This window comes from Gymnoscopelus braueri, assembly GCF_963280865.1.
Source record: "Gymnoscopelus braueri genome assembly, chromosome: 20".
NCBI classification, from domain to species: domain Eukaryota; kingdom Metazoa; phylum Chordata; class Actinopteri; order Myctophiformes; family Myctophidae; genus Gymnoscopelus; species Gymnoscopelus braueri.
Genome location: NC_137622.1, coordinates 23189531 through 23202613, shown reverse-complemented (window position 1 = coordinate 23202613; position 13083 = coordinate 23189531). Strand labels below are relative to the sequence as shown.

General features: G+C 43.6%; 2 protein-coding genes across 2 annotated transcripts in view; one reads left to right on the top strand and one right to left on the bottom strand.

The window, feature by feature from the left end:
* dock2 (dedicator of cytokinesis 2) overlaps positions 1–13083 on the bottom strand; it is a 133006-nt gene that overhangs the window by 50437 nt on the left and 69486 nt on the right. The gene's annotated exons all lie outside the window — the stretch shown is intronic.
* The window catches only part of insyn2b (inhibitory synaptic factor family member 2B), a 15850-nt gene continuing 4088 nt past the window's right edge, over positions 1322–13083 (top strand). Inside the window, exons 1-2 of the mRNA XM_080416567.1 lie at positions 1322–3130; positions 8007–8081. Coding sequence (XP_080272693.1) covers positions 1497–3130; positions 8007–8081 — 1709 coding nt within the window. The 5' untranslated portion in view covers positions 1322–1496. The remainder of the gene's footprint in view (positions 3131–8006; positions 8082–13083) is intronic.

Genomic DNA, 13083 nt, shown 5'->3' with positions numbered 1-13083 from the left:
AGGAGACACACACCTAAGGCACATTAGCATGCAAGCACCCAGCCCAGCCTCAGACATGCACACACGAATGCACGCACGCACACGCGCACGCACACGCACACACACACACACACACACACACACACACACACACACACACACACACACACACACACACACAAATACAATCAGTTAATGAAAGTACAAAGCAACAATTTTGAGATTCTTGCCATTCTGTCCAATCCCATTACACTGTTTAAGTTGCATTGAAAGTTTACACTTTTTTTTCTAGAACAGGGCAGAGGCAATGCAACAGCTGCCTGATTACAATCAAGATTTTGAACAAACAACCACATACACATTGCCAGCTGTTCACTTCATTGGATCATCAGAATGTGTCATCTCATCCCCTTCTTCGTATCAGCACAATGTTGCTTCTGATTATAGGTCAGGTTCTGAGGACCCTCATTGGCTCATGTGTTGTCTTTTCACCCACCAATCTAAGAATTGGATCAAGCTAAAACAAAATCTATTCAACATGCCAGGTGTGATATAATTGATTTTCATGCCTTTGAATTAATCATGGTTTGAACAGATGTAGCCAGTAAAAAATGCACAGAGAAGTGAGATAGATTGCCAGTGCACACAGTGGCACAGTTAAAATATTCTGCCAATGTGTTAGACATGTTTTTAATTTCGATGAAAGATGCACAGGCACTGTGCTTCATCAGTTAGCTTACTGCTGGTCAAAGAAAAATAATCTCCTATCATCAGTGACAGTAGTACTCCTTTGAAGTTATACAGTGTAATATAATCTTACACACAATATTATTGTGTTTAAGACGTACAACTTACACACTATTTTGAAGACTTGTTTATGTTTTTCAATTCCTGACACTCAAGCTGCTAGATGAGTAAGAGCTCAAGTTGCACTCTGGTCAGGTGTAATCAGCAGTTGATATAGTTGTATTGATTTGGTCATTCGCTTGTGCTAAGAGATTTTATAAGGTGCTTTATCTGCCCTAATGTTAGGGCTATACTCAACAATCTGACCATTTTGTTCTCTGTCTCACCTACTTTACCTCTGTCGACCTCTCTCTCTCTCTCCCTACTTCCCTCTCTGCAGATTGAACGTGAATAGGAGCAGAGAATATATCCAACTCTCATCTGCTCCGGGCCATTGGTCAGCGTATAGAAAAAGCTTTGACAGTGATGTCCAATCAAAAGTCATTAAACCAAGGAGGATGGACTTTTATGGAAGGACATTGGGACATTATAGCCAATGAACCAATGGAGCTCGTACCATTTCTTCTTTATTGGCAATTGAATTCCTATCTCCCACTATCACATGCAAACTGACTGACACTGCCTCACACAAACACACAGACATTGGATAAACAAAGGCTGATAACGTCTCCCCGCTCTACTGGACATAAAGCTGCTGACTTTGTCTGATGTCACTCAGTGGCCTCACCCATTTCAGCTCCTCAGGGGGCTGAGCCAATCGGCTGAGGACTATGGGCAGGAGGGTGGCTGACCCCACCAATCCGGTGCCTGCACTTGGGCTGCCCCTGGCGGGAGGGCGATGGGGCCCGCTGTGCAGCGTGGGGGTGCAGACCTCCCCGGGACTCAGGTCCCTTCCCTCCATCAAACGACACAGCAGCCAGCCGATCACCATGCAGCGTCAGATCACAAAGGGAACAGACAGATCCGTGACGGCGGAGACCAAGGGAGCCACCAGGGGTAACAGCAAAAGTTTGCCCGTTTCCAAGGAGACCTCTCAGAACGAGATCAACAGCCTGACACAGGACGACATGGGGTCACAGGGGTCAGAGGGCGGTGTTTACTGCCAGATCAAAACCCTACGGACCAATCCCAAAGAGACTAGGGACAAAAGGACAGCTCGGTACGTGAATGGCAGTATAGTAGCACCTGAGGTGGTGGGAGGGGTTTGCAGCGAGGGCAGTGAGGGGAATGAGCCATTAGGAGAGCGAAGGAGGGTCCAGTCCCTACGAGGAGAGAACCCTCGCTCAGCATTAAAAACAGGGGGCACATGTACGACAGTGCACGCCACCCCGCCTCGGCCCTGTCGAATGACGACCGCCTCCTCACCCCGTATGTGTGGGACATGTGGGAGGAGACAATCACAGGTACTGCCTTGCACGGGTGCCTGCCGAAAGCGAGCTACCAATGAAATAACGGCCAGTCAGACTTTGCCGAATCCCCGTAAGCAATCTGTCATCCCCAACCCGTCGAGAAAAGACTCCCCCCTCCTGAACTCCAATCACCACACCAGGACGGCACATACATCCACACACACATCTGTCTCGACTCACTCTCACATACCTCAGGCATCACACACCATACCAAAAGCACACAGTTCACATGGAAATCACTCGTCATACGCTCACAGCAAAGCGAAAGACACTAAGCAACAACAAAGGCCTCATTCCACAGACCTTACTCACTACACAGACACAGCCACGCAAACAACAGAAATGCACGTGCACAACACAGAGAAGACCAAAAGCACGACACACACACAACGAACGCAGACGCCCTCCACAGATGTGACGGGGCTGTATTCCCAGGAACAAAACAGGACGGACCAATATCCTCACTTGCACATGGAACAAAATGATGGCGAAAGTGTGCGCCAACACGCTAACGAGCGTGCATACCAACAGCGTCACACATCTTTCCGTGTCACCCGTAAGCTCCTGCCCCCAAGTCCCCTCATTGATTCAAACTCTCGCAGTGGCACCACCCCACCTATTCCCCAAACTCCCCAGCTCCCCAACTCCCCCAAAGCCACCCATTCCAAGACGGCCACCCCCGTATCGCAAAGCAAACGCGCCAAGCAAAACCCGGAACCAACGTCCACCACGGAACCGGTCAAGTCAGTGGAACGTCCACACGAGGCGGCCACGTCGCTGGACCACAGTCGGACTGCGGCCTGCACGACACATTCCAGTGCCCAATGCAATGGAGCCCCTGGCGGTTTGCGCGGCGTACACGTGGGGGGTGCGCCGGGCGGGCTGGAGGGGCGACTGCAGAGTGTGGAGGAGAACCTGCTGTCCAACCAGGAGAAAATCAAAGTGCTCCTCAACGTTATTCAAGATCTGGAGAAGAGCAAGGCCCTCAGTGAAGGGTAAGAGATGCAAAAATAGGGGTGTTGGGGGGGTTGGTGGGAGTTATAGAGGATGGAGTAGAGTGAGTGACGAAGGTAAAGCAAAGAGTTTATTTCACCTTTTCTCACTGTAATGTACACTGACAAGCTTTCAACTCCAGGTAATAGATTTTAAATGTCAGGCCTATAGAGGATTGCGTGTGTGAGAGAGAGAGAGAGAGAGAGAGAGAGAGATAGAGAGAGAGAGAGAAAGCATCTCAATCCTGTGGGGATTACACAGCCTACTGTTACTGTATGTAGCGTTGCAGTCAATAGCAGCATCTCCTCTTAAATGACATCTGCTATGGTTTCCACAGTCCCCACAGTAACAGCATTCCTTAGATACCAGCCACAACCCAGATCCATGGCACCAACCCTCAAATAAACACCATCTGTCTCTCTCTCTTTCTCTCTCTGTCTCTCTGGATCTTTTATCCTTCTTCCTCTTCTGATAACCCCCCTCCACCACACGCTTTGTTATTTTTGATCACACCCCCTTCTTCTTGCTGTTTGTTTTCCTTCCAGCCATTCATGAGCCTCCCCTCCTTCACTCTCATCCACCTCCTTAATTAATGCCCTATCTTCATTCACTCCCTCCCTCCCTTCTTCTCTCTCTGTCTGCGCCTCCAGATATGAATCAAGTCTTTCACCGCGAAGGAGGCGATGAATCTCATCCTTTCTCTCTCTCCCTCTCTCTCTCTCTCTCTCTCTCTCTCTCTAACGCACACGCACACGCACACGCGCACACACGCACACACACACACACACACACACACACACACACACTGCCAACCTGCGGCCACTCTCTCATATTCCAATCGGTCCTTTCTCTCCTTCCTCTGACAACCTGTCCATCACATAACGTCTCCCTCATTCATCTGCGTCAGCCTGCTATTGTTTCCCTCTCTCCATCTCTCCTCTCGTTCACCTGCCTGTCCATCTCTAGGTCTGGCCCCCAGCCAGTGGTGGAAAAATAACAAAAAAAAATTACGTAAAAGTATCAATACTGCTATGTAAAAATACCCTGTTACAAGTAAAAGTCCGGAATTCAAGACTTACTTGAGTAAAAGTACAAAAGTATTGATACCAAAATGTACTTAAAGTACAAAAGTAAAAAGTACTCACTATGCAGAATGTCTTCAAACTTCAGAAGTTTTCAAACTTGGCCGAAATGTAAAGGGCTGAAGTGGGTAATGTATGTTTTGTAATAATAATCCAAATCTACAAAGTAACTAGTAACTTAAGTTTTCAAATAATTGTAGTGGAGTAAAAGTATAATATTTGCCTCTGAGATGTAGTTGAATAGAAGTAGAATAACTGAAAATTGGAAATACTCCAGTAAAGAAAAAATACCTCAAAATTGTACTTAAGTACAGTACTTGAGTTAATGTACTTAGCTACTTTACACCACTGCCTTTCACCTCTGCTGTCTTCAAAGTTTCTCTCCCAATTTATGTACCTCACTTGCTTTCCCCCTCACATCTCAACTCTCTCTCTCACCTTGTTTCTCAGCCTTCATCACCCCATCTCTCTTGCTAATGCTATTCATTTATCTCGCTCAAGCAACCTCTCTTTCTGTGTGTGTAGAGAGATGAGTGACAAATGAAAGAAAATGCCAAATGTCTTACTAAGGTGTTGCTGGGCCATACATCTTCAATGCACCTTGGCATAGATTGTACAAGTCTCTGGAACTCTAGTGAAGGGATGGAAAATAGTTTTTTTTTCTTCATATTCATCAAACCATTCAGTGACCCTGTGGATGGGGGCACTGTCACCCTGGAAGAGATCACTTCTATCAGGATAGAAAGGTTTCATCATAGGATAAAGGCGATCACTCAGAATAACTTTGTATTGATTTGCAGGGACTCTTCTCTCTTAACCCATTATGACCGGGAAATAATCATTTTAGATTTTAACCACTTCAACCATTATCTTATACTTTGGCTATTAAAAAATAATGGTGGACCATTATATGGACCCCCATAACAAAATATGTAGTTCCAGGGACCCCCCACAGAAGCAAAGATTTGAGTTAAAAATGTTTGCTTTAAAAATATATATATATTTAAATATTTTCAAAAACGTTCACGATTTAAAAAATAGCAGATCTACAAACTCATAGCTTGTATATATGCAATTTTTTTATATCCAAAAGTATAAAATAATGGTTAAAGTGGTAACACAGATACGTTAAGGATAAGTGGACCCAAACCATGCCAGGAACCATCACCACCCCCCCCACCCCTCAGCATAACAGAGCACTGTCAGGGCCAAGCATTCTGGCCTGTACCATTCTGTTGGTTGTACAACACAAATGCACTAGCTCACTTGTGGAGAAATATGGTGAAGGATGATGAGCCATCTGTCCATAAAACCGTTTTCCACATGTCTGTAGTCCAGTGCCTATTGTTTTTGCACCACTGAACTCTCAAATGTGCAGTAATGAGTGGTTAATGCACTGAATCCCTACTATAATATCCCTCTCCGTGTGGTTTTCTATGAACTGTTCTTGCTGACACAGTCGCATTGACATTCTACATCACCTGAGGAAGAGTTGTTCTGCTTTTCCTCACATATCGGACTAAGGCCCCGATAACAAAGTCTCTTGTCATTTTGATCCAAAATCGAGGTCAGCTGAGCCTGCTCAGCATATTTACACATACATCATCAAAAATGACAGATACCTCTAATACCAGGCTAATCCCTATCAGATTACCATTTAAGATGTGCAATTCATGTTTCAGCACCTCAGCAAGTCTCCTACACACAAGTTACGCACTGTCCCCGATGTGGGTGTGTGTGTGTGTGTGTGTGTGTGTGTGTGTGTGTGTGTGTGTGTGTGTGTGTGTGTGTGTGTGCGCGCGTGTTTATGTTTTAGATGCTTAGATGCATCCCTGTGTCTGGGAGCAAGAGAGACAGAGCGCATGTAAAGAAGAGAGAGACAAAAACAGAGAAAGAGCTCGGAGACAGTGTAAAGAAAGAGGGAGACAAAAGAGAAAGTGACAGAGAGAGAGAGGGGAAGAGAGAGAGAGAGATAGAGAGAGAACCGATAGAGAGAGAGAGAGAGAGAGAGAAGGAAAACAAGGAAAAGAGAGAGCATGTGTCAAGACACCGTGCCAAAAATGAAAGTACTCAGTGTTGGCTGCCGTAATGAAAGTGTCAGCTGGGCTGAGAGGTTGCCACTGCGTTTCGCACTCTGTGTTCATCGCTGTGTACTGTGTTCTCCCACAGCGGATACCCGTGTCCCCTCCAGTTGTTGCCCTCTTTGATCAAGATTAGTGGAGAGAACAAAGTCATGACAATCACACCACCATCTCTCTCAGTTTAATTACCGAGATGTAGTTTACCTATCAAACTAGTCTGCCTCCATAAGCACGTATAGTGCAGAGTAGATGAAGCCCAAAAGTCTTGGCTAAATAAATCTATGTAATTGCAGAGAGGCAAGAGTGTTGATTCTCTCTTTTAAAAAAAAAATCTCATCTCATATGGGCTGATAATCTGTGTGTCGTCAGACTGTGTACCCTATTTCAAACTTGATGAGACTGCTAACATGGGGGGTTGCTTTCATAATGAGAAAAATGTGTCATGTTCAACACACCCTGTGTGTGTAATTTATAGTGAGGGGCTGCATTCATTTTCACTGAAACATGCACTAATAGAAGTAGAATTGGATGGGGTGGTTCCTGCTGCACTGTGGTCTTTTCCCGCCTGTGCGGGGGGAGTCAATTAAGGTCTTGTTTCTTTACTCTTTATGGCTGTTATCCTGCCTAACCACATGCACTACCCATAAATATTTATATCTATACAGCATGTGTGTAGGGTACTGTATACACTGTGTATACGTGTATATCTGCTGGTATATAAATACACGCTGCCCATTTCTGTCGGTTTGAGTCTACTCTGCATACTGTAACTGCACAACTGTAAACAAAACGCACATTATATATTATAATATACTGTATTCAATGTGAATTATTATCATTATTTATTATGATTTATTATATATTTGGAAGAATTGGAACACCTTGGGCTCCCCCGGTAGCTAATGTGGCCCAGCAAAGGGAAGTCTGGGACCCGACTCCAGATAATCGGATAAAGATGGATGGATGGATGGGAGAGAAAAAAAGCATGTCCTCAACCTGACCAGACATGGGGGGTTGGGGGTGTGCAGTTACTTCGCTGCTCCTTTGAAACTTCCTGAGAGTTAATAGATATGAGAGTTAATGACATCAGAGAAATCCATACTGTGTGAAGTGGTGAGTCACAGAGATGTTGTGCTCAATACTAGGAGGGTTCCAAATACCTTTCTAATTGTCTACACTTTCTGGCACTCGTACTAGTCAACTGGGCGAAAGGCTGCTGTGCTAAATCGAAGTGAGGGCACCCATCGCCAGCCATCTGGCATTACACGGGCCAAACCAAGCAGACAAATCTTTAAAAAAAAATACTATTTGGCCTTTCAGTCGGGCTGAAATGTCCTGAGCCAAAACGAATGCTACACAGCAAAATCCTCTCAGTTTAACTTAACATCGTTAGTTTAACTCTGAGAGATCAATTCTCTGTTAAATTAACACTTAGCTTAACTGTCAAAGTTTAAAGCCCAGTCCACACCTACGCAATTAACTGCAACTTGTGTAACCAGTTGCAAGAAATTGCAGCGGTCTGGACTGACCTGTTGCAGACCGGTGCAATGTGGGGATACCGGCTGCAAGTAGTTGCAAGTACTTGCATCGGTGTGGACTGGCCTTAACTCTCAGAGTTAAAATAACACTGGGAATTTGCCATGTGAATATACAGTATAGCCCCATTCCGCCCATCATGTTTGACTGATTTGTATTTTATTAATTATTTTTTACAGTCGCTGCTCCTATAGGACTGGCCAGGACATCAATAACTGCCCCACCTGCCAGAAGACAGCATGCATCATCTACAGGTATACTGCCATTGATAATAACCTTACAGCATTACATACTGTATAAGCCATCTTCTTCACTCAGTATTACATAAGAGTATCGACACCATACAAACTCCCTCTAAAGAGCAGAAGTCTACATTGTTTTTCCTTCTATTAGTATTGATTTGAGTCAAGCTTCTTTCAACAGTATTCAGTATATGTACAAGCAAATAGCAGAGTCTTTAATGGCTGTCTCTAGCGCTCTCTTATTGTCCATCTCTCTCCAACCCTCTCTTAATAATAATTGCATTATTCATAAATTCTGACTGTCTTATTAATACAAAAGCCAGCCAGCCGATTCATCCACAGCTACATCAAAACACATTCCGCATATTGGAGACAACATTCTTGAATGTTATTACTGTAGCACATGAAACAATGTTCAGTGGCTCTCACACAAATTAATTCACAGAATAAATGATCATTCTTTGTTTGAAGTCATTTTACAGTCCAGCTCCCCCCACCCCTGCTGTGTGCACCAAATTGCACAATTCATAGATCTTCAAACACCCATAAAGCTTTGGCTCTTGCACAGTCAGATATAGCGTTATGTCTTTATGTTTCTGTTTGTATTCTAAGTCTAACTTTTATCTGCACTTTCTTCTAATCATCTAATCGTTTCGTAATCGTCACTCCCCCCATGACTATTGTCCAAGCAAAAATCATCTGGAGTATATCCAATCTCAACTCATTTGCCAGGCCACATATATCCCTCCCTTTTCCCCCCAATAGACACATTAAATACATGGGTGGTTTACCACAATGTAAGCAGATGTAGCTGAAATGAGTACCTTGTGTTGTATCCACTTACGTTTCCTGGGGAGCTTACTGGGGAAAAGGGTGTGTGTGAATTATGGGCATCGATCACTTCCTGTTGTCAGTCATTCAATTCATTTGAGGGATCAAATCAGTCAACAATAATGTAGCCTCGGAAACCCATGCCTTTTTTTTGTTAACAATAATGTGATCTGATAGAAATCAAAAAGGGTCATATTAGTCTCACTACTTACCCTACAAGATCTCCCTCTACACAGCTTATTCAAATTAAGGATCAATGCTTATTATCAAGCACTGAAGTCACTTAACAAGCACCATTTAATCCCCATGCAGAGATGCAGATGTCACAGCAGCAACAGCAGCCAATCAGAATGAAACACAGGACAGAAGTTAGGCTACTGCTAAGAGTCAAGAGCCATTGATCATTAATTTGAATCAGCTGTGTGGAGGGAGATCTTGTAGGTTAAGCAGGCAGACTAATATGACCCTTTTTGATTTTTGTCAGGTTGTATTCCTACATTATTATTGACTGACATGGATCACTCAAATGAATTGAATGACTGACAACAGGAAGTGATGCCTATAATTCACGCAAGTCCTCATGGGACAATGGAAACTTGTGGATAGCCACCTGGGCATGATATACTGTAAGTCCAAATATCTTTATCTGTTCCATCTGTGATTAAGGAACCAGAAGTAGCAATTAGATTCATTCTCATCTCTGCAAAGTATCATGTTTTCGCCCATCTGATCGGCGTCAAACTTTGCATGCACACTCAGTAGACTAAGGAAGCACACATGCACATGTTTTGATTTGGCCATTGTGTCGCTATACCGGCCCGCTTTACATTTTGGTCTATAACTACTAACTGTAGGTCTTGCAATAAAAAACAAATCCCTGGATTATTGGATCATGACGCAACTCCCCATATAGGCCGGGCCCATTTCCACCTAACTAGATTTTCTACCACTTCACCAATACTGTTCTACAGATTTTGTCCAAAACTTGCAAAAATCAGTACACAACTAGAAAAAGTGCTTCTCGGAGGACGGGTCTCCGCCAGGTCAGGTAGGTTAGTGTGGGCCAGCAATGTTCGAAATTCGCCAATCAGGCTGGAATGTGAAAAATCAGGCGGATCGGACGGATCCGACCGGATCACTTAACTAAAGAGATCATTTGTACTGATTTGCGTGATGTTTGAACAACATTTGTAGGAGTAATATTTAACACATTGACTGCCAGAGTTTATTCATAATGTACTCACCCCTGTGCCAGCAATTTGCGTGTTTTTTAATTTTTTTGTTTTGTAATTTTTCATTCAAATAAATTCTCTGATTGTGGTGATAAGCACGTACGACAGTTCCACCAGTAGAGAGCAGCAAATCCACACATTGATCACCTCACTCGCCCCCTCCCAAACAGGCCCACGTCAGATCCGGTCATTCATCGGATGTTATGTTTTCGACAATCCCTGATCCGCTGATTGGCCTGAAAACGATGTGATACACAAAGACGATGACTGTTAGTCACCCGGACCAAAGAAAATAGAAGTTGAGCTGTCCGTTCGTTTTTTATACCGTGTGAAAAAAAGTGTTTTTCCCTATTCTGGCCGAAAATGACCGGAGAAAAACAATGTGACCCGGAAATTAATTTTTTTTTATACATCCGGCTCCGGGTGAGTGTGACGTAAGTGGAAAACGAAAGTGCTGATGAGAAATAAACAGAGCCGTGCGATCACAGATTAAACAATGAAAATTCAAAAGAACGCATCAATGCGTTCTTTTGAATTGCTGGCACGCAAGCGATGGATTTGAAAGAACGCATCGATGCGATCTTGGCAATCAATGTGTTAAAAAACTCCTCCTGGTGGCGCTATAATAGGGCAATGTTGAAAGGGTGGCATTTGTGGCCTCAACGTAGAGCAAATGTGCGTGCAAAGTTTCACCGCAATCGGACGCTGCGTTCATGATGTGCAACATTTTGTTCAAAACAGACCACTCCTGCAAACTTTAGATGTCAATCTTAGCCAATGAGGATGGAATATGGAAAATGTGATCCATCTTGATCACATGACTATAGAGATCATGTGTACCGATTTGCGTGAAATTTGGATAAAATCTGAAGGAGTAATATAATTTTTTTTTTTATATAAGTCGGCCTCCTGGTGGCGCTATAAAAGGCAGATGTGACCTATAGGGAGTACACATTTATAGGTATAAACAATAAATAGCTATAAAGTTATAGGTAAAAACACGAATCGGCTTGTTATAGCGCCACCATGAGGCTGATTTGAAAATGTTCTAGTGGCATTTCTTCCTCTGCCTAATGAGAATGTGCTTGCAAAATGTCACGGAAATTGCATGCTGTGTTCATGATTTGAGGCATTTTGTGCAAAACGGAGCACTCCTGCAAACTTTGGAAGCTATTTTAGCCAATCAGGATGGAATATGAAAAATCTGAAAAACAAGTTTTGTTTAATGACTATAGAGATACAGTGTACCGATTCGCGTGACGTTTGGACAAAATCTGTAGGAGTACTGTCAAAAAGTGTGTTTTGCAAAAAGTGGCCTCCTGGTGGCACTATAACAGGCCCATGTAAAACATTTGGGGCAGAGGTTCTGAATTGGCATCCAGGGAGTGTGTGAGCACAGTTTCGCTGTGATCAAGCCAACGGAGCCAGAGATTAGCTGTCCACAGACGGACGGACGGACAGACGACAGACAGACAGACAGACAGACAGACAGACAGACAGACAGACAGACAGACAGTCAGACAGACAGACAGACAGACAGACAGACAGACAGACAGACAGGGTGCAAAACATACTCTCTCGCCATGCCTTACTACAAATGTTGCCGTTTCTTGCAGAAAGCAACATTTCTTTACCAAATGAAGTACATTGTGAGTTATGTGACAAGGACAGTCAAACAGGGTTTTGATATTCCATTAACAAATTAGTGGGAGGGGCCTATTTCTCAAAACAAAATGCCATATTTCATGAACACAACATCCAATCAACCCCGAATCACATGTTGAGGGGCCTCTATAGAGAGCACCTCCAAAAGCACTTTCAACTCTGCCCATGGGGGCACCACAAATGAAAAACGTTGCACCATACATAGGTCATAGAAATATAATTTCTCCCCTGTCCTGACTACTGCAACCCACAACCTGGCTAGGCAATCCAGCTTGGCGGAGATATGCGCTTTGCGGAGTGCACATTTCTAGGCGTATGGTGGGTTCGTTCATGTGCTAGAAGTAGTTTTTGAGACCTATTTCACAATACAATGAGAGTGATTGGATTCATTATATCTGCTTTATTGCTTTCAGAGCAGAGAAGCAATAGATGAAGATTACGATTATCATGCACATGTTGCTACTGTATACCACCCAAAATTCTATCCCAGATCAACATCACTTTAAGTTCATTCTGTAGGCCAATTAGGCAGGTGCTCATTAGGTGTTTACAGGGTACTTTGTGTTAACACATTGCCATGAGGATAATTGTTGGCCCACCTGCATCCAAAGACAGCGCCAGCAAATGTATTCATATAATGTACTAAGCATAATCTGGCTTTAAATCTACTTTTAGTTGGCAATGTGTGGAAGTAGTTTAGTTTCGTTGTAGTCATTTAGTTGTTAAGTGCAGTGATACAACATAGAGCTTGAAAAACAGCAATAAAACACAATGATAAAGAACAGAAAACACCAATACAAATCTGTGCTGGGAGATAAAACATGACCCTATGGGGCTTTTATAAAAAAAAACTATCTCACCTCAAAGCAAACAAAAGCAATCTCCAACTCAATAAGGAATAGATATTTGAGAAATCAAAGGTCAGATTCTGGATTCAACATGTCTTCCAAGTCATATGATGAAGACACATTATTCAGAACAGGGTATTTTATCTCTCTGGTTTGCTCCCAAATCACACCCCTCTTCCCAGCTCGCCTATGCACCTATCTCGGCTCCATCTTTTATTTTCATCTCTGATCATTTTCATCTCCATGTCTCTCGGTCCCTTTGCAGTTTATCCATACAGTATTCTGCTGTCCACATACTCACTCAGTCCGTCTCCTGCGGAACCCTCTTTGTAATTAAACACAGCAGGAGGGTCCGTACCCAATGCTAATGACTACTGAGATGAATGGGGACGGACAGACAGACACATTCAAGACCCCCCCCAAAACAAACCTCAAGCC